Raw genomic sequence first — 22620 nt, 5'->3', positions numbered from 1 at the left:
GGCTTTCTTAGTTGACTGTATATTTCACATTAGTAAACTTTGTATGAGACCTCAATTAACTTTTTTTTTCTTTCTAAAAATAATCAAGGAAATGGAAGAATGGTTTCCTTTGCAAAGGGTTATAGAGTAATTAATACTAGAAAATCAATTTTTACTTTATTTTTATATGATCCTATGAAATGAGAGTTGATTAATAAGCAGACTAGCATACTCATTTAAAAGTAGATTTTAATATGATTTGTGTAACACATAAAAATGACTATCTTATGCAAGGTACTTTATGTGCTAGGTGCTATGGAAAAAAACTAAGAAAATAAGTCATGGTGATTAGCTAAATGGGGCTTGCGTATAGCATATATGGTGCTTCACACCTGGAAAAGGCTTAGAAATTGCCCAATCTGTCATCCATATTTACAGATTAAAAAAAAGAAAATCAGACAAAAAGTGTGTTTACTCTGGTAATATAGGCCTCCTAACTGAATCTTGTCCTCTTTCTGCTTCAGAGCACGTTTTTTCTTCAGTCTCTTTATCTTGATAATATTTAAGAGCATGATGCTTATTAATCCCTCTATTACAATGCAGGAGAAACAGAGAATTCACTAGTAATTCCTGTCTACTTAATTTATTCATAGATATATGAAATCTGAATTAATGTGGCAGTTTTTACTTGAGCTTATGATAATTAAAGCTAGACTATAAATATATTTGCATCATATTTGAATTATGTCCAGATTCTATACACAATAAATACTTTACTCTTATACACTTATACACATAACATACACTGTTATGACAAAATAAATTGGTTTAAACTTGCTGAAATGTAAATTGGCATAATGTAAAAATTGCCTTAAAATGTATGAAACATTTGACCCATCCATGCCTTTAGCAGTTTATTCTAAGGATAGAATCAAATATGTTCGTAAGATGTATGTGTATTATCTTTATTCTACCTTTTAATAGTAATAAAAAATTAACGGTAATTTAAATAACCAAAAGACTACTAAATGGAATTATAGTACAACTATGTAAGGACATACAATTCAACCAATACTAATAATAGTATGGATTTATGTTTACTAACATGAAAACTTTAAGAAATATATTAAGTGCAAAAGCAGCTTAAAAATATCATGTCCCTTCTCCCATGTGTTATGACTTCTGATTCCAGTTTTATCAATTTGCATTTATACACATATGTTACAAAAATTTTGGGAAGATATCACTACAGTGATAATAGTAGTCATTTCCAGGTAGAGAAATTAAGGATAGTTACATCTTTTGTATATAGGCAACTTTTGTTCTTAGGGTTCTAATTCTCATGGGCATTAAAAAATACAATGATCTTGACACTTTCATCTTAACGGCAAAGGAACATATGCCACTTAATATGATGTCAGTCTGGACAGTGTGAGCCAGACATAAAGCAATCTGTGATGCGAAGGAGACTTAGGAAAGGAGAGAAATTGTGGAGAATTCTAAGGCAACAACAAATTACTTTCTTAATCTCAAAAATTTAAATAAATTTTTGCCCATTTTACTTAATTGGCCATCCGTCTTTATTAATTCAGACTTAGAACATGTAATAATTTGAGGAAGGCTGTTGTATATGACTATGTACATACTTACGTTGAAAAAGAGATGATTGATATCCAAGTATAATCTGACTAAAGATTCAAATGACATTTGCAAACACCGGTTGTTTTAAAGTCATTAATGAGATGCCCTAATACGGAGCAACATTGGAGCAAAACCAGTATACTCAGGCATGAATAGGAGGAAATCTAAGATTTTTGACACCTTGTGTTTCACGCGACCTCTTCTTGGCTTTCTTTAATTTCAGATTTTAAGTGGAATAAATATCCAATCACTTTGAATCTCCTTTATAATTTTGTATGTGCTTGGACAATGTCCCTTAGGCAAAGCTCTTGCCAGGTTATAATTAGAGTTTACTTGGATTTCTAGGAATTCTCTTTATCTAAAGAGAATTCACCCCACCGACCCCCGGCCAACTTTAACTTTGGAGGAGATACCTTCCTAGTCTTTCTTGGTCTCTTTCTATCACAGCAACATCAAGATGATTGCTCCAGAGCTTATCAATCTTTTCTGTCCAGTGATTCAGACACACTTTAAACTCTTATGTGTGCTCCTCCCAATTCTGCAGGTGAGAGAAAATAACATTGCCACGAAACAAATGAGGCAGCTGGCTATCACACATTCTAGGAACTCAGACCAATGCACCACAGTTCTGTCTTCAGGAGAATGAGTGTATTGTCGAGGCTTTGTTTTCTGCCCGGCTTTGCACTGGATTCTACAAAAGACTTAGGAGGCAGTGCAGGTTCATGAAAGTGTAACTAATATTAACACATTTTTATCGTGAGGTTGACAAATCACAATACAAAAGAATTCCTGGTAGATGTTGGCCAGTAGAATCATTTTTATTTATGGTCCACTTACATCCCCTGATGATCTCATCTTTTGTGCACTACCAACGCTCTCCCATACTCTTTTCCAGGCCTGGTAGTCTGGTACGGGCATTTTGATAATGTGTTTCTTGGCTCCTCTTTACTGGCTATTTCACTTTTTTCCCCGCCAGAATAAACCTGAGGGCATGACCCCTTATTTACAGCACCTGATGTTGTGGACTGTACCCTTCAGATTTATCTGGATCCTCTGATCTGCTCGGTTAAATTCCAGTGCTATTTTTGGCTTTTCTCACTCTTGTCTCTTCTTCATTACCTTTAGTTAGTCTTCAGTTACATGGCCTGAATTCCCTAACTCAATACATTCTTTTCCTACTTAGTAGGTTTAATGCATGCATTCCTTATAATATGAGTCTAATCTGTTACTGAAAATGTGTTGACTCTTGAATTTTTTTTTTAATTGTCGAGGCCTCTATGCCATTATTTTTTAATAGGGAAAATAAGAATGCATTTGTTGCCTATGAAAACACCCCAAGTAATAACAATTACTGAAATATATATCTAAAACTCAGCAATGACTTTTGTGTAATATAAAACAACTAAAGCACCAATTAATCATTGAACAATGATTTAGCACTTTCCGAGCTTACTGACACCTGTGTGTGCAGTATAAATGATACTGCTATATCAAAATTTAGATACAAATATCCTTTTACTTCTAAGCAGAAACTTGAAGAATGAATAATGTGTTGAAGATGCAATGAATAAAAATAACCTTTAACAAAACAAAAACAAAGAAACAGGGCAGTTTTTAAAATTAAATACTTGCAGACTTCCTGAATGAGGTGTAGCGGTGCACAGAGAGGTGGAAGGTGTAGTCAGTGCTGCAGCTTGCTGGAGGGGAAGGATGAGCAGGAGGGAGCTGGGAGAAGGGAGAGAGGCAAGAATAAATGCCTGAGGTTTGGCTCTGTCCAAGTACAAGGTCATGTCCAAGTACAGGGAAGCAGTGGACAATTTCTGCTGTTGGCGCTTTTGACTCTGGAAACAGATGGCTGTGAACTATCCACTGATGTCATAGACTACAATAATAGGGCTCCCTAAGACTCTAATTCCTCCTCTATTTCTATGCACTTTGCTTGTGCCAGAATAAGTGGTGATAAAATCTTAATGGGGGATGTTCATGTTCATGGCATGATCGCATACACTTGCCAAATGATTTTTACCTGTATGATCCAAAATGCATTTGAAGGGGCGCCTGGGTGGCTCAGTGGGTTAAGCCGCTGCCTTCAGCTCAGGTCATGATCTCGGGGTCCTGGGATCGAGTCCCGCATCGGGCTCTCTGCTCAGCGGGGAGCCTGCTTCCCTCTCTCTCTCTCTCTGTCTGCCTCTCTGACTACTTGTGATTTCTCTCTGTCAAATAAATAAATAAAATCTTTAAAAAAAAAAAACAAAATGCATTTGAAGATTTGCATCAAGCATTTATGCTTTCTCTTCTTCCAATTCACAACAATCGTTCAATGAACAAATCCTCTGCAGAATTATTTACTGTTCACAGTAGCAAATCTGGCCTCTGTATGAGATCTAAGATGTCTGTTGGGTGAGTTCTCTTCATGAAAATTTTGCAAGTGAAGTAAAAAAGTATAGAACAGTGTATTTTTGTCATACTTCGTTATTAAGCATGAGATCTCTTTTGCAGCCCAGCTCACCCATTTGAGTACCTTCTTGCTTTCACAACCATTCAGTTAGCCCTTCATTAGAGGAAAGTCGTGAGCATCAACATCCCAAAGCAGATACTGTATCACCGTAATGTGATATGTTCTCAAGGTTGTCCATACCCTTGGCTGTACTAACAAGAGTGGTATTAGGAGACACAAAGATCCCTTATCTCATACTCAACAACACTAGAAGAATATATTAGAGCAGCACATACCCTAGAGCTAACCAAAGAGCTGTGTTTGCAAAGTTTTGCTTCTGGAATTATTCTTGGAACTTTGAGGAATGGTGACAGAAAGCTTTTCATCTATCTCTTAACAAGCTCCTCATCATATAGGCATTACACTTTGGACTTAGTACATTATCAGTGTTGGGCCATGCTCTTCCTGGGCTGCTCACAGGCAATGACCAAGGACAGTGGAAGTGGTAAATCCAAGTTCTAACATAGCACCCTTCCAATGGGCAGTATTGGTCCAGGAGCTTCTCATTGGCCTGGTGGAGACTTTATTAGAGCTGCACCATATCTAAGGCCTCGCTACCCAGTTCTCTTCCTTCTTGTTCCCTTTTTCAAGTATTAGATCTGCTTCACTGACTTCACTGAGATCTGTTCTCTGTGCCTACTCCTGCTTCCCTTTGACCTTCACAGATGTCTCTCTAGTTTCTTGCATGTGCTTCTCACAGGACCTGAACTAATATACCATTTAACAAACAATAAGCTTCACAAAATTCCATTAGGATTCCTGCATATTTTGGAGTAATAAATCAATAAAAGTCTTGGCTGCACATCACCTTTAAAAATTTTCACCTAAAACCAGTGTATCATAGGTAAATATTCCCACAGCCCCTAAAAAAGTATATCTGAGTCTTAATCTCTAGAACCCGTAAAGGTGACCTTATTTGTGAAAAAGATTTTGCAAATATAGTTAAAGATCTCAGGGTGAGCTCATCCTGGATTTAGGGTAGGCTCTAAATCCAATGGCTAGTGTCATACAAGTCCAGAAGGGGAGAATTCACAGAGAAACGGGGGAGCAGACCATGTGATGACAGTGGCAGAGATTAGTGTGATGGGTCGACAAGCCAGGGATTGCCAGTGATTTCCAGTAGCCTCCAGAAGCTAAAGGAGAGGCATGAAAATGATTCTTCCTCAGAGCCTCCAGAAGGAACTAACCCCATAAATACCTTGGTTTCAGACCTCTGGCCTCCAGAGCTATGGAAAAATACATTTCTGATTTTGTTGTTGTTGTTGTTTTGTTTTGCTTTGTTTTTGTTTTTGTTTTTAAGACTTATTTAGTTTTAGAGACAGAGAGAGAGGGAGAGAGAGAGCACACGTGGGAGGGGCAGAGCGAGAGGGAGACTCTCAAGCGGAGTATCCACTGAGCACAGAACCTTGCTTGGGGCTCCATCCCATGACCCATGAGATCACAGCCTTAGCCAAAACCAAGAGTCAGGCACTTAACTGACTGTGTAACCCAGGTGCCCCAAATTTCTGTTGTTTTAAGCCATCAAATTTCTGATAATTTTTTTGCAGCAGCCGTAAGAAACTAATGAAGAGTATTAGCTTACTTTTGGAGCTTTGATGCTCTTGGTAGGTTTTTTGTTTGTTTGTTTTTTGTTTTCCGTCATGACTGAGAATTTCCTCTGTAGGAGAAGCACATTGATGAACGGATTTCTGCAATTCACTGGGAAGGCTGCTACAGCCTCACTCACTAGAAACTCCTCATTCCTGATTTTTATATTGTGTGATGTTGCGTGGGCCTTAAATCCCCTAAATTATCTCAGACTTGCTTTGTAACTAAATTCCTTTACAAAATCATCACCCGTAATGGTCCCTTCTTTTTTTAGATCTTCAAAAATATTTAAGCAGGTGGGACTGGCCTTTATCCTGTTAGGTGAATGGCTGAAATACACCAAAGTTGCATTGGAAATCCTCTCTGTCAGAATAGCCAGCAATTTTAGAAGGTGGTTTTATTTGATAGCACAATGTAGCAAAGTTTCTTGGCCGTTATTACAGCAGATACTCTGATGTAAGAATGTAGATTGTGAGAGATACCATTTAATAAAAAAACACCACCATGAATTTTCCTTCTCAATACTGCACAACAAGGATATTTGTAAGAACTAAGTGATCGTATCTGTGCACATTGGGTTTCATCTCCAGTCTATTCTCCACCCGATAATTTTTGAAAATAGAAAGACGGCTTTTCCCATTGTAGGTAAAGTTCTCCATTTAAAATTATCAAGTTAATCTTAAACGGACCTTGATCAGAGTTTATCACTTTTCAGAGTAATAATTATAAATTTAAATGTAATTTATATTTATATAATCCTAGGATTTGTATAATACTACTAGTAATGTTGCTAGAGGCTCCAATATCACTGGGGAATTTGACATGCCAGAAAAAACCTCTGCCTTTGTAAACTGGAATTATTGCTCTTCTCCCCTTTTCAGTTTATTTGGTAGTAGGATTAAAAATTTCCAATTCCAGGGCACCTGTTTGGCTCAGTGGGTTGAGCATCATACATGATTTCAGCTCAGGTCGTGATCTCATGGGTCATGGGATTGAGTCCTGTGTGGGGCTCTATGCAGGGAGTCCGCATTAAGATTTTCTCCCATGGCCCCTCATTCATTTGTGTGCACTTGTACCCTCTCTCTCTCAAAACAAATAAGCTTCCAATTTCCTCAGTCTGAGGTCTCTGTTAGAAAGTTCGTTAAGAATTGGGATGCTAGGTGGCAGAGTTGTGAAGTATTTGCCTTCAGCTCAGGTCATGATCCCAGGGTCCTAGGATTGAGCTGTTCATGGGGCTGTCTGCTCTGGGAAAAGCCTGCTTCTCCCTCTCCCGATGCTGCTCCCTCCAGCCCATGCTTTCTCTCTCTGTGTCAGATAAATAAATAAAATCTTGAGAGAAAGAAAGAAAGAAAGAAAGAAAATAATTAAAGGAAGTGGAAATTAGAGATGGGGTGTGGGGGGGCAGTATTTAAGGGGTATGGGTCTGACCATCCTTCTGTGGTATCTGGAGACATTTCTGTCATTCGGGTCACAGAATGTTCTGGCTGGAAGGGTTCTTCAGTACCGTTTCTTCCGATTCCCTCAGTGTTAGAGGAAGAAAATGAAGTCCGTTATATGAGAGCACTGTCTTATAGATCATCTAAGAGCCAAGGTCTGGAAGCAAATCTTTCAACTACTTTTAATTTCATGTAGAGCTAGAGCCTTCTTTTTGCAGTAAACCTTTCACAGTCCCCCAGAGGCATGGTAGAAATGAAATACATAAAGCCACACATTTCCACGACTTCTGTTTTGAATTTAAAACTTGGAGACAATATTTTACAGTTTTATGCTCTTTAAAGTATGTATGTGAGCAAATTGTAGTCTTTGAAATATGTATGCCAGCAAAATAAATAGACTTAGGTTTTTCCAGATTGCCTAATACTATGCCTGTTGGTAAATATATAGACAGTTGCAAATTTTTATGGTCAGCAAAGAATTGAAAACTTTGGTAGTTTTGTATTGTCTTAAAACAGGATGTTATTAGTAGTGTCACTAGAGAATACATTGCTGTTGCCAGCATGTCTGGTTTCTCAGTTAAGTGTTTTGCAACCCACACAAGAACTTAAAAAAATAAATAAATAAAACTTTCATCTTCTGAGCTAGTGTGGGTTTAACATTTTTAAATAATGTACAGCTTCAAAATTCTTAACCCATAGTTGCATTTCATTAATCATTTGATTGAAGCACATGTAATAGCTATACTTAATTTTATTGCCTATGAAAGTGAATTACTCATAACAAAAAAATTAAAATTGATGATTAACTTTAATTTAAAATGTTTTGTATAGTATTCTGGTTATTGGTTTAATTAGGAAATTTAAAGCAGCCAGTGAAAATGCAAAAGAAAATGAAGAAAGTGGAGAATAATCTGAAATTAAGGTTTTGGAAGAGTGGTGCCTGGGTAGTGCAGTTGGTTAAGCATCGGACTCTTGGTTTCAGCTCAGGTGATGATCTCAGGGTCCTCGATCCAGTCCTGTGATGGTCTCCATGCTCAGTATGGAGTTTGCCTGAGAGTCTGTCTGCTTTCCCCCCCTGCCCCTCCCACTTATGCTCTGTCTCTCTCTCTCTAAAACAAATAGAGATCTTTTTTAAAAAGCCCCAAAACGGATATGAAAGAAAAAAATCCGAAGAACATGGTGTAAATCTGACAGCACAGATGATAAATGGCACAGTTGATGAATATTTCTTTTGCATCACATATTTATCCCACCAAAAGACCAAGGAAGATATTTTATTATCCTCATTTACCAATAGCAATAACAGCACCACAAATCGTTGGTGGCAAAGCAGCATTTGTCAATCTAAAATCTGGATATTTCGTTGAAAATGAGATCATTAGTTTGGAGAGTCTGCATGGTATTTGTGAAGGATCTGCTTGAATAATACTGCATGCGATGACGACTTTCCTTGCCTTAATGTATGCTTTTTAAAGCTAGTCTATATTTCTGGGAAAATACAATGAGTGCAATTTATAAAGCCTCTCCCCACCAAACCTAACAAATGACTCAAAATCACTTTTATAAAAAAGAAAAAAATAAAGAATAAATGAGCAATCGTTCAGCCAAAGGAGCTGGGAAAAAAAAAATACGTAACTTCAACCATATAGGTTAATAAAGTGTTTCCGAGGGGCAGAAAGTCTCCCGAATTCTCTCACCATTATTTTTCCACTTCTCCAAAATGATTTAAGTGGGTAAGTGCTGAGGACGGTGATAGGGAGGAGCAGGAGAAGTGAAGTGGGGACTTGAGGCTCAGTAGGTCTCTCTAGAGAAATAACCCATTTCACCACTAGTAATGATGACTCCACATGGAGCTGAACTACTCGGGCATTGTACTGTATTCTCTGGACAAGGGAGAAGGCTGGAAAGACAATTATTATCCAGAACTATATGTGTCCAACTATAATTAGGTGCTTTACAGAATGAGAGGAAAAAGGAAGGAAGGAGAGAGGGAAGGGGAAAAAAAAAAGAGAGAAGAAGAATCACTGAGGTACTGTTAACTCTTGAGAAACACGCATGTAAAGCAGCGTGATTTACAGGTTTTTGTTTTCCATATCCCCTTATGGATGGTACCGAGGAGGGTGGCATCTGAGAAGGGGGCCTGAAGTTCTGGAAACTACAATAAATGCCAGAATGTTTTTCTCTCAAACGAGAGAGAATGATACACACAGAGTGTGTTTGTCACAGTGTGGGCTCTTCTTCCTGAATTGAAGTCATAATCGAAACGCAAGTATAATTCCCTGTGAAAAGTTACTAAAGTCACCCCCTTGCTTCCTTGCTCAACTTCCTTTTCCCTTCTCACTGTAAAGCCCTTGGATGAGCAAACCGTAACAGTAATCAGTGTTAACCCTCCACTTACTTTATAGCTGAGTGGACTTCAATGTGGCCCAGAAAACCACATGTCCCTTGTCCTGGATGTCCTTTTCAACATCTCAGTATTCTCTTCAAATCTCCATTACTTCCCTTCTCATCTTTTCTCAGCTAATGGTCTCTCTTCCTCCTTCGCTCACCAAAGTGAAGTTATCACAAGAGAACTTTACATACACCAACTGGACATCGACCTGCCCATCAGCATGTGAACCTGTCTTCTCGCGTGGGTGGACCTTCCATGCCCTCTGTCCTAAGCCAGACCATCTGCTGTGTACAAGATTGCTTTCTTTCTCACCCACTTAAAAGACATTATTCTAGTGGTTTTTCTCTTCTTTTCCCTTAATTTTTAATTTTTCCTTTTCTCCACTGGATCATTTTTATCAAAGTGCTGTTTTCTCTCCTTTAGAAAAGTCATCTTGAGTTCACTTTTTGCAGCTTGGATACTACTCAAATTCTTTCCTTCCGTTGCAGCAGATCTGTTTGAATGAATTGTCTATTATTTACCGCTGTTTGTTCCTTCCACTTTATTTTCTCTTAACTCGCTCTAGACTGTTGTCACAACTACTAAACTAAAACCATTCTTCCCATTTAAGTACTAACCAGGCCCAACCCTGCTTAGCTTCCGAGATCAGACGAGATTGGGCGCGTTCAGGGTGCCATGGCCGTAGACTAAACTGAATCTGTTCTTGACAGGGACGTGCATGACTACCTTCTTACTAAACTCAGTGATCAGCTTCTGCTCCTCATTTAACTTGACATTGTGTGAAACTTTGCTTCCATGACCCATTGCTTCTCTTGGTTGTCTTGCTGTTTCACTAGATACTCATTTTTAGTCTCCTTGCAGATTTTCATTCTTCATAACATCTGAACTTTGGAGTGTGCCAGGTCTCAGTCCTTGGTATCTTCTCTATGTCTCTCCCCAAGTGAGACTCGGTCTATGGCTTTAAATACCATTTATATGAATAACACTGAAATTTGGTTCTTTAGCCTAGATCTTCTTCTGAATTCTACATTCATATATAACTGCTTTGTTTTTTAATTAAAAAATCTGGTGGAAATATCATTGACACATAACATTAAATTAGTTTCAGGTGCACAGTGTAGTGATTCAACCATTATATACATTGTGACATGCTTATCACAATAAGTGCATGGCAATATTATTGAACCTATTCCCTGAGCTGTACATTTCCTTCTCATTATAACTGCTTTCTTAATGGCTATACTTGGATATCTGAATAGAATTTTCATTTATGAATTGCCTAAAACTAAAATGGGAAGCTCACCATCCGAAACTTGTGCCATCTTCAGTGGTCCCCATTCCTCTTTGTGGCAACTTAATCCCGCCAGGTCCTCAAACATAAAACCTTGGGAACACTCTTGATTTTTCAATTCCTTCTTCCCTCTCTCTCTTTCTCCCTCTTTCTTCCTTCTTCCTTCCTTTTTTCTCCCAGTTTCAAAACTTACATCTAGGTGCCTAAGGTGGCTCAGTCAGTTAAGTGTTTGCCTTCGGCTCAGGTCATGATCCCAGGGTTCTGGGACCAGGCCCCGTATTGGGCTCCCTACTCGGTGGGAAGCCTACTTCTCCCTCTCCCACTCGCCCTGCTTATGTTCCTCTCATGCTGTATCTCCCCCAGTCAAAGAAATAAATAAAGTATTAATTAAAAAAAAATACCCCAAAACCAACAGAAACATCCAGTCCATCAGGATATCCCTTTGACTCCACTTTCAAAATAATCCATGTTTCCTACTCTACCACTAATACATTCATCCAAAGTCATCAAATCTCTAGTCTGAATTAATATAATACTTTCATAATTATTTCTTTGTTTGAAGCTTTGTCTTCTGTAGTTGGTTTTCAAAACAATAGCCAGAGTACTCCTTTTAAAAAAGTTTTGAAATACTGATAGATTTATAGGAGCTTACAAAACATATATATGAGGAGGCCACACAAAACTGGTTATGATGGTTACAAATTGCGTACAGTTTATAAAATACCATCAGTATCAGAAAATTGATGCTGCTATAATCCAGAGTTTATTCAGATTTCATCTTTTTTACATTAGTTTTACATTAACAGAGTGCTTCTTTATATCTTTAATCAGAGTCAAAGTTTTGATCAAATATTACCTTTCCACAAAGTCTATTTTCGCTATTTAAAATTGCAAACTGTGTCCTGCAAGTTGATAATTTTTTTATCTATTATTTTTTCCAAAGCATTTGAAATCTTATACTATTCTACATATATTTACTATGTGTATTATCTGTCTTTCGCTAGACTACAAACTACATGAACCAAGAATATTTTCTGTCTTATGCATTGATATATTCCAAGTACTTGGAACAACACATGAAACAGTCAGACTCAGTACATGCAGGGCACCTGGGTGGCTCAGTGGGTTAAGCCTCTGCCTTCAGCTCTGGTCATGATCCCAGGGTCCTGGGATTGAACCCCACATCGGGCTCTCTGCTCAGCAGGGAGCCTGCTTCTTCCTCTCTCTCTCTGGCTGCCTCCCTGCCTACTTGTGATCTCTGCCTGTCAAATAAATAAATAAAATCTTAAAAAAAAAATAAACTCAATACATGCCTCTCAACTATTTGCTAGAATGATTTAGCAATCACAACTGGGCCTTTTGTTTTAAGTTATCTTTACAGCCAAGGTGAGGCTCGAACTCTCCACCCAGAGATCAGGAGTTGCGTGCTTTACTGACTGAACCAGGCAGGTGCCCCTACAACTGGCCCTTTGTTTCTGCCCTTGATCTCTATTTGTTTCAAAAGACTTGTTTATTCTTCCTAAATTAGATAAAATTCTTTGTTGATTATTCATTAATTACTTCTCATGTGAGTCAAAGGTTAACATTTCTTCCTAACTCTGCATTCATGAGGTCACGTTGGATGCTTGATATGGCCTAGATGGGAGAATGTTCGCAATAGGTAAATGCGCCAACACCGCAAGTCAGCACTCTGAGTCTTCAACAGTTGTTCAATACTTCACCAGCACACCACTGAATCATACCAGTCAATTCAGGCACTGATTAAAATTCTTAATTAAAATTATGTTTTCGGTACCAATCTTGAGTTATTTTATTGATGAGTAGCTGTAGTGCCAATGTAAATTTTCCACACAAGAAAATCTGTATAAAATGTTAATTGTTTCATGGGTGTCTAGGACAGTGTCCAGCTGGAGGACAAATTACTAGATATGTTGTCTATCCACGAAATCACTCTTTATCCAAGGCGTTGGACTGGTGTACTTATCAAAAAGTTGAGCATAGGTAGATTGAATCAGGAGGGAGAAAATAATAGCAAATGCGGAAAATTTTTTTAAGGATTATTTAAGAGTCTTATCAGCAACTAATATCAGAAGGAGAATAGAAATTTTCTCCATGGTCTCATATCAACAGTAATTCTGAAATTAAATAGTTGTCTTTTCAGATAAGTGGAAACAGTTCCTGCAGTGTATGTAACAGTTTTCTCTAAGATAGTATGGCCACCATCTTTTGAAGTTAACATTATCACCCCAAGAGCTTAGCAGAAACATGTAGAGAGGGAACTTGTACTCAGAACAGCTTAATAGCTTTTTTAAAACAACTCTTCCTAAGGTAGCTATATCTGTAGAATATTTTTGGGATGTTTTTAGAAATCCAGGTGTATAGATTTCAGTTAGAATATAAACTCCTACAGTGTCACTTATTTTTAACGATAGTTCCATATTTTTTCAATCTTTTTGTACATAAGTATAAGTATATGAATGTTTCTCACAGGTAGATGTCTGTGTTTGGCTGACTGGTTCTCCAAATATTTTATTTCATAGCATTGTGGATGTTTATTTGCTGCTGCTTATTACAATTTAAATAGGACTCTTTTTTTTTTATATATCACCTTGGGGATTACATTAATAGCAGTATGAATTTCTGGATCTTCTCACATTCTAAAATACTATTTTTGGTTATTTTAACCTCAAGTGAGGCTAAATCATTTTTTAAATAAATGCTTTAATAAGGTTCTTTTCCCCAGTAGAACACCCCCCCCCCGAGCAAAAGCTATCTTAAATATATATTTATCAAAGAGTGTATGTAATCTTTACAAGAAGTTGAAATATATATTCATTCAGATTAAAGACCTAAGCAGCCTCTCTGTGTTGTAAGAGCTTTTATTTTTTCCTGGAAACTCAGTGTTCTCACTGAAACAAGGATCCATGTTGGAAAATATAGCAGCCAAAATTTTGCTAATTAATTCTCAGTTTCTTAAAGCATCTTTTTAAGGAAAAGAGTAGTGGTTAATTCAACTTCAGCTGCATATAAGAATCCTGGGAGGAGCTTTATGAAAATCCCCATGCCTGGGGTGCCTGGGTGGCTCAGTTGATTAAGCGTCTGACCCTTGATTTCAGCTCAGGTCATGATCTCGGGGGGTCGTGGGATGGAGACCTGGATGGGGCTCTGTGCTCAGGGCAGGGGGTTCTGCTTGAGATTCTGTCACTCCCTCTCTGTCTGCCTGTCCTTCCACTTGTGATCTCTCTCTTTCTCTCTGTTAATAACTAAAATCTTAAAAAAAAAAAAATCCCCATGTCTCATGGGGTCTAGTCTAGTGAATTCAGTCATCATCAGTGTGTTTTCAGCCTATGCATCAGTATATCTTTTATTTTTTTTTTAAGATTTTATTTATTTATTTGACAGACAGAGATGACAAGTAGGCAGAGAGGCAGGCAGAGAGAGAGAGGAGGAAGCAGGCTCCCTGCTGAGCAGAGAGCCTGATGTGGGGCTCGATCCCAGGACCCTGAGATCATGACCTGAGCCGAAGGCAGAGGCTTTAACCCACTGAGCCACCCAGGCGCCCCTATGCTTCAGTATATCTTAAAAGCTACCGGGATGATCTTAAAATGGATCCCACTTTGAGAACCACTGGGTTAGACACAAACTGTTTCACTTAGACAAAGATAAAGCTCTTTTGCTAATTTAAAATACTCTATAGCTAAGGGAAACTTTGTCACATTTAACTTTGTACTGAATCTTACTATGTTACGTGCGTATGAATGCTAGCTCAGTGTTTAGACAAGAACGTTTTCTCTTGAAATATTTGAAGCAACAAAACCTTATTTACTACAGGGTTAAAACAGCCACTGCAAAGATGCTTTTGGTTGACTGCAGAAAGACATTTCTAGGCCACAAATATCCTCTGTAATAAGGGGGAGAAATGGTGTTGGGGGGTTCGATTTTAAAGAAAACTTTTGAAGCACTGAGTTGGGAGGACCAAAAGGTGAATTTTCCATGGTTCCACATTCAGATTACAGGCATTGGTAACCTCTCTCACATTGTCAGAGCTGCATTTTTTCCTGGAAACCCACTGCCCTCATTGAAACAGGGACCCATGGTGCTGTCTATTTTGGCAAACAAGGGTCTAGATGATTAATCTATATGAGGTTATTTTTTATTTATAAAAATGACAAATGCATTTTATAAATTGGAGAGTCTTGGTGTTAACAGTGGAATATAATCATCTTTTCAAAGGAGCTCGAGCTACTGTTTGGATGTCAAAGCCATTGGCTTTGACCTAAGGAATATTTACTTTGGAACAAATGAAAAGAGATTTTCTTATGAGACATAATGAGAATGTGTTATTTGCAGAATATTTTTAGGATTTTATTTTAATAGTTCTTCATCTTTTCAATGTATTTTCCCTTTATAATGTGACAGGAGCCATTTTAATACTTATTCTTTAAGATGACTTTTTTTTTTTTTTTTAAACTATTTGATGGACAGAGATGACAAGTAGGCAGAGAGGCAGGCAGAGAGAGAGAGGAAGGGAAGCAGGCTCCCTCTCAAGCAGGGAGCCCGATGCGGGGCTCGATCCCAGAACCCTGGGATCATGACCTGAGCTGAAGGCAGAGGCTTAACCCACTGAGCCACCCAGGCGCCCCAAGATGACTTTTAAATAACTATACAAAATACATGTATCATGTAAGGGTTTATGTATATTTTAAAGCTTTCAAAAAATTGTATAAATTTTCCAATTCCATTATCAAGAGAAACACAATCCCAAACAAAAATAAAATGCTATAGTGGTGCCTGCATGGCTCCATTGGTTAAGCGTCTGCCTTAGGCTCAGGTCATGATCCTGGAGTTCCAGGATCAAGTCCCACATTGGGCTTCCTGCTCAGCATGTAGTCTGCTTCTCCCTCTGACCCAACCCCTCTCTCTTACTGTCTATTTCTCTCTCATTAGCTCTCTCTCAAATAAATCTTTAAAAAAATAAATAAAATAAAATGCTATAAAAACACTTAAAAAATATCCATATGACATTTTTGTTTTACTTTTACTTTTTTTTTTTTAAGATTTTATTTATTTATTTGACAGACAGAGATCACAAGTAGGCAAAGAGGCAGAAGGGGGCGGTGGGTGATGCAGGCTCCCCGCTGAGCAGAGAGCCCAATGCGGAGCTCAATCCCAGGACCCCAAGATCATGACCTCAGTGGAAGGCAGAGGCTTCGGCTGAGGCCTTCTGAGGGGCCCAGTCTAGTGCATTCAGTCATCATCAGTGTGATCAGTCATCATCTGTGATCAATCATCACCAGATCCACTGAGCCACCCAGGCGCCCCTGTTTTACTTTCTCATATATTTCTTATATATACAAGATATTTTTCAACTGTTAATTTAAGTTGGTAAAAAAAGAAATAAACTGTTTCCATGTACTAGAAAAATAGGTAATATAATTCCCTGAACTAAACTGACAGAAATCATGGACTCCAAAGTAGATGCCTTGGCTCTAATGGAAACTTCCAATTGTTTTTGTTTTTGTTTTTTGCAAAGTAATGAAAACAGGTTTGGGTCATATACAAAAGTTTGGATCACTGTGTGTGTGGTTTTGAATAAATAATGATTGTTTTAACAAATTAATTTCTTCATAAGTTTAATGGAGGAGTTTGAAAAAATCCTCCTGGTAGTTGTGAGTTTTAAATGAAATAATAAGATACAACTCTTAAAAAAAATAAGATACTACGGGGCGCCTGGGTGGCTCAGTGGGTTAAGCCGCTGCCTTCGGCTCAGGTCATGATCCAAGGGTCCTGGGATCGAGTCCCGCATTGGGCTCTCTGCTCAACAGGGAGCCTGCTTCCCTCTCTCTCTCTCTCTGCCTGCCTCTCCGTCTACTTGTGATTTCTCTCTGTCAAATAAATAAATAAAATCTTTAAAAAAAAGATACTACTATACTTTGCAACCGCTTGAAGAATCTACCTGTGTAAACTTCAGTTAACAGTGTTAATAGTACTCAAGGCATAAAACAAGTGTGGATTCCAAGTGCATTATTGTAGGGAGTTCCATGCAGAGTTAGAAGGAAGTCCTGAGAGGTTCTGTGAACAAGGTGGCAGGGAAATCATGGCATGCATTATGTTTGACTTCCTTTGACATGGAGGAGAATTCTGGACAAAGAGAACACCACAACCGAAGGAGAGATTCTAAATTATGGGTTACATGACAATGGATATAGAACTGTAAATAAGGGGTCATTGAAAATAATTATTGGTAGGTAGGTTTTGGATCATATTTTGACACACGTGCCAAGAGGAGGAGTTTGTGCTTCATTTTAAAGACAACAGAAAACTGTTGAAGGGGGATGATATGTTTGAAGTCTTGTTTGGGGTGGAGCAAAAGAATAGGAATTTATTGGGCACCAGATATGTTGCTGGATACAATACTGCGAGGTCCGTTTCATTATTCCTATTTTGCATATTAGAAAACTGAGCTACAGAGACATTAAAAAAAATACCCAGGGACATTCAGCCAAAAATTCTGGAGTCAGGACTCAAATCTAAAACTCTTTTAGGTTTTAGGGGTGCCTGGGTGGCTTTGGGGTGCCTGGGTGGCTCAGTGGGTTGAGCCTCTGCCTTCAGCTCAGTTCATGATCTCAGGGTCCTGGGATCCAGCCCCGCATCGGGCTTTCTGCTCTGGGTGGGAGGAGCTGCTTCCCCTTCTCTCTGCCTGCCTCGTTCTCTCTTTGTCAAATAAATAAGATCTTAAAAAAAAAAATTAAAAATCCTCTCTGATTTTAAGTCCTTTCCATTATTCCATGAGACCTTTTAATTAATTGAGTTTTTTGGAATAGACACAAAGTCTGTGAAATCACAAAGGAAGTTCATTCAAGATGTAGCAGATACCTAGGGAGATGTGAGGTAAGCCAAAAGTGTTAAGGTGTTTCCTGTTTTGTTTTGTTTTTGGCAACATATTTTTAAGACCCATGAGTTTGATTCTTCTGTTTTCTAAATGTTGTTGAATGTTCTTATGGATTTATTTATATTTCAGAATTGGTAAAAGGAATTAAATTTTCCTGATAATCATATAAAAATTCAAAACATTCCTAGCCATACATTCCTAAAACGTAGCTAGTTTAACTCTTATGGCATTAAAAAATAGTACGTGACTCTGCCAAACATGAGAAGATTCATAGAAAGTGAGCACTTTAGGGGGCCTCTAGAATGGCTCATACACTTGAGCAGGTGTTAGAAAGATAAGCCATGAGAAGAAATCTACCCTACCAGTCCCCATATATATTTTTTCTGTCCTTGCATATAATGAAGGTGTTTGCTGAATAAAATGGTTCCTCTTTGTTTGGTTCATTACCATCTTAGTTCTTAGGTGATTCTGTTATTGGTAGAGCTGACAACCTGGCAGTAACTGGTATCTGGTGTTCTTCTCCAAGTCTGCTGACCTATTACCCAAGCCTTGAAGCATCAGTGCCTCTGGAATTAGTTATTTCATATCATGACCCTCCTTTGCTTTCTAGGAGACCCAATATTTCATACTGAGCCTCTGTCCTGAGCCCTTATCTGAGGGTTAAACTAGCTGTTTGAACCTGGCGGCCCAACACTTACGTTGCCAGTCTTCTTTGATGCCAGGCCTTTGTTGGATTCAGATATGTATCACCTGTGAATTGATCTCCAGTTTACAGCTGCCTGCCGGCTGGCTGCCTACCTGCCTTTCTCAGCATCGCTCAGCCCAGAATCTGTCACTGTGCTCTCATACTCGAAGCTCAAATATTCATGGAAATATCATTGAGATTCTATCTTTCACTCATGCAGGCGTCACTTCTTTGGTATCTCTCTTTGACTAGAGGGTCGGTCAGACTCAGTCATTCATCCTTTCTCCTCTCCACTATCCCAGTGTTTCTTGGACACACAGGATCCAGAGTTGACAAAATCAAAGAGATAGGAATGTTTTGATGACAGGTAATAGGAACAAATCCAGAAAAACAACTAAATTATAAAATAAATAAATGACGATTCTCCTTCGAAGGTAGGGAGAACACAAAAGCAGAAACTATGCCATCTAGTGCGGTTTGGGAGTCCATATGGATATGGAAACTCTTCACATAAGGGAATTCTAATGACAGGTTAGGGGACGCAGGCAGGATACTGGAATTCGTTGGTGTCTCATACCAAAGTCAGCCTATAGAAGATTGGTTGGGTAAGTCAAGTCCTTAATCTTCCAGAGACTGGGCCCAGGAGAGATTATTGGGACAGGAATAGAAGAATAAGGTAATGTTCCAGTTTCTGAACTAGATTATAAATTGGGGATTAGATCATGAATAAACTTTAGATGTCAGGATATTAAAAATGGGACTTGAGAATTGAAAAAGGAATAAACTGGGTCAGGGAGAGCCATCTAAATATGAATTAGCGCTTCTGGAATTGTCCCAAACCACGATCATCGAGACACAGAGAAATTTGGTCTTAATTTATTAATTTATTACTTGTGGTCTCCCCACTAAGAATATGCTAATATAAACTGTGGCCAAGAAAGCACTGAAAAATGACATACATAATTTTAAGGACTGTTGCCTTCTCTGGAACATTTGTAAGGGATTACTGAATGTGGGGTTTTTTTTATTTATTTTTTTTTTCGTTCTTACGGAATCTTGAAATGACAAGCCCACCTTTAGGCAGTGTCTCTAGGGTTCTGTGGAAGGCCTAGTATAAGAAAGCAGATTTTCTTCTCCCCTTCCATTTTATCATGGGGCTTAGATACGGTTAAAATAAACATAGTCTTTTGGGTATGTGATTCTAGCGTTTGCGCATCTAGATATGTATATGTCTATATAGGTATGTACAGAAGGATCTACGCCTACATTTATGAATGCAAAGAAGTAAAAGGTGTTCTGCTAAGTTAGAATAATGCCTTCTCATCGACAAAGAAGGGTTTTGGAATAAAGGATCAGCTTCATATCTCTCTTTAATATAGAACCTGGTCTCTAAATTAGTTTACGTTTCTGCCGAGGTGAATGTCAAAGCAATTTACTGTAATTTGTTGTAATTTAAGTATAGCTCTGATCAATTGAATAACAATATTTATTATTTTATTGTTTCATCTTTGTAATAAATTTGAGTGCTATGCAAAAATGAAAATGTGTTTTCTTCCCCTGAGCAGCCTACAACCTAGCAAGAAACAAGGCATAACAAATTAACTCTGATCATGGTTCAGAAAGTGCTAAGAAAATATATGCTAAAAAAGAAACCTATAGGAAACTGTACAGGCTTCAAACATGCTATAGCATGCACACACTTACCCCAAACAGTCTCAACAGCAAAAAGTAAACACCACATTAAAAACTAGCCAAAAGACTTAAATAGACATTTCTTCAAAGAAGACACACAAAAGGCCAATAAGCATTTGAAAAGATGTTCAGTATTGTTAGTCATTAACAAATACCGAATGAAAAACAAGTAGAAACCACTAAGTGGCTATAATTAAAGAAAAACTAGAAAATAACAAGTGTGGCAAAGATGTAGAGAAATTGGAATTCACATACATTGCTGGTAGGAATGTGAAATAGTATATAGCCCTGTGAAAATCTGCTTGGCAGTTCCTCAAAGTGTTAAATTGTAGGTTTTCAGATGACCTAAGAATTCTCCATGTAAATGTATACCCTTGAGAGTCAAAACATATCTGCGCAAAATTATGTATACTTGAATGTTCGTAGCAGCATTCTTCATAATAACCAAAATATAGAAACAAATGTACATGAGCTGAGGAGTAGATAAAAAAACTGTAATATATCCATAAAAATGGAATAGTTTTTGCCTAAAAAGGGAATGAAATACTAATACATGCTATAACATCTACGGGCCTTGAAGTGAGAGAAGCCAAACAAAGACAACAAATTATATGATAGGTTTCAGTTGTATGGAATCCCCAGAATATGGGCATTCTTTCTGGGATGATGGAAATATTCTGGAATTATGTAGTGGTGATGTTTGGACAACAATGTGCATATACTAAAAAAAAACTCACTGAATTATAGTCTTTAAAACGGTTAAAGTAATATATCTGTGTTATGTGAATTTTAATGCAACATAAAATTGTACACTCCAAATGGAAGTATAATTTATAAATTAAAGGGAAGATGCGCTGGACAGGCATTTAAGAGCTAATTTTCTAACAGGATAACTCAAAAACTGCTTTGTAAATTAATATTTTTGGAGCTGGGAAATATTTTATGGTGGCACAAATATCACTGAATCTTGGGGAAAGGCAGAGAGAATTACATTCATATGCTGGGAAATAATATCCATGCCCCATTGCCTAATGGAAAACTAAGAATCTTCTGCTTATTTCCCAGTTTCAGTCTTGTTTTATTACTGTTATTCAAACTTGATTGAAGATTTAGATGACTTATCAGTATTTATTAGTTATTTTTCCCTAACTTAAATATGTTTTAAGTCTAAAATTGCTTAATCAAATTATATTTTTATAACTATGAGAGCATTTATTTTAGTAGATTGAATGCATGTGTTTTTATTCTGTTTATGCATATTTTTCTAAAAATATTTATGTTCTTTCTTGACATTATTTCCCATATTAAGTAAGGAATCTTTTGTCACAATTGAGATGATGAATGTCTTAAGAATATTTCAAAATACGTCAAAATTGAAAAAGCAATTTAAAAATCTTTGGGTAACATATATAAACTTTTTTTTTTTTTTTTAATTTGGAGATGTAAGGGGCTTTATTAAGCACTTCATGAATTGGGAAGCATCCCGTCTAGCAAGTAGAGATGTTTCCTAAACTTTGTTTCTGTTTTTTTCCCCTAAATTTTGTTTCATAATTAAATTAAAACAAGCTCTAGTTTGTTCTTTGTTTATATTTAGAAAATTCTCTCTAAAAATATTTGAAAAATACTAAAATCTATACCTTGCCTCTGACTGGGTTCACCATTGAGGCTTAGTTATATATTTTATTGTTCTAATTTGTCCAACAGGGTTATTATTAGTTAATGGAGTAAAATATGAAAAATGCACTGCATTTGTTATAAAGTTCAACAAGGAATGCCTGTATTTTCTTTTTAAATAAAGCTTATTTCACTCATCTAGATTTTATGTTATCAAAACAAAGGGAGAAGATACTCCCTATTTCTATATTTGCTCTTAATTCATATAATACATGGGTTAACGGTCTTGCCAAATGCTATTGCCTAATACATAAGCAATACACTTGGACAAAACACACTTATCTGTTCCTTTCTTTTTGTGTGTATGATTAATTTTTTCAATGAAATAGCCTTTCAAAATGGTAAAGGACATTTTACATGTGCATTTTAAAATTTAATATCTGTTGGTGATTATATTTTAACAGGTCTTTGTTTCTGAACTGGGTTATTTAACCACAGTAGGCATGTATAAACAATTTTTGTGTTCTCTATTTCTTTATAGATTCTACAAAGAAATTAAAGGATGTTCTGGAAGAATTCCATGGTAACGGTGTGCTTGCAAAGTATAATCCTGAAGGGGTAAACTTTTTTTTTTCTTTATATCGGTGTCATATATACGCTTGGAAGAGGGATTTCTTAGTGAAGAGTCCTTGGATATAAATGTACCATATAGCATACCATAAATAAAATGAAATTCATAATGAAATGCTATTCTGGAAAACACATAAAATAGTATAGTATCTTTTTCATTCAAAAACCGTTTGCTAATGGAAATAATATTTCTCTATTGTGCGCTTTGAAGAGTATAGGTTATCTATAATATAGACCTCTGTTATTTTCCTAGATGTTAAATATATTCTAATTCTGAGATTGCT

General features: G+C 37.2%; 1 protein-coding gene across 7 annotated transcripts in view; it reads left to right on the top strand.

Annotated features, from left to right (window-relative positions):
• The window catches only part of DGKB (diacylglycerol kinase beta), a 719270-nt gene that overhangs the window by 127472 nt on the left and 569178 nt on the right, over positions 1–22620 (top strand). For all 7 annotated transcript variants that reach the window (XM_059171265.1, XM_059171262.1, XM_059171263.1 and 4 more), the window contains one exon: positions 22248–22324. In XM_059171265.1, the coding sequence (XP_059027248.1) occupies positions 22248–22324 (77 nt within the window). The remainder of the gene's footprint in view (positions 1–22247; positions 22325–22620) is intronic.

This window comes from Mustela lutreola, chromosome 4, assembly GCF_030435805.1.
Source record: "Mustela lutreola isolate mMusLut2 chromosome 4, mMusLut2.pri, whole genome shotgun sequence".
Taxonomy (NCBI): Eukaryota; Metazoa; Chordata; class Mammalia; order Carnivora; family Mustelidae; genus Mustela; species Mustela lutreola.
This window is presented reverse-complemented; position numbering and strand designations above follow the sequence as displayed.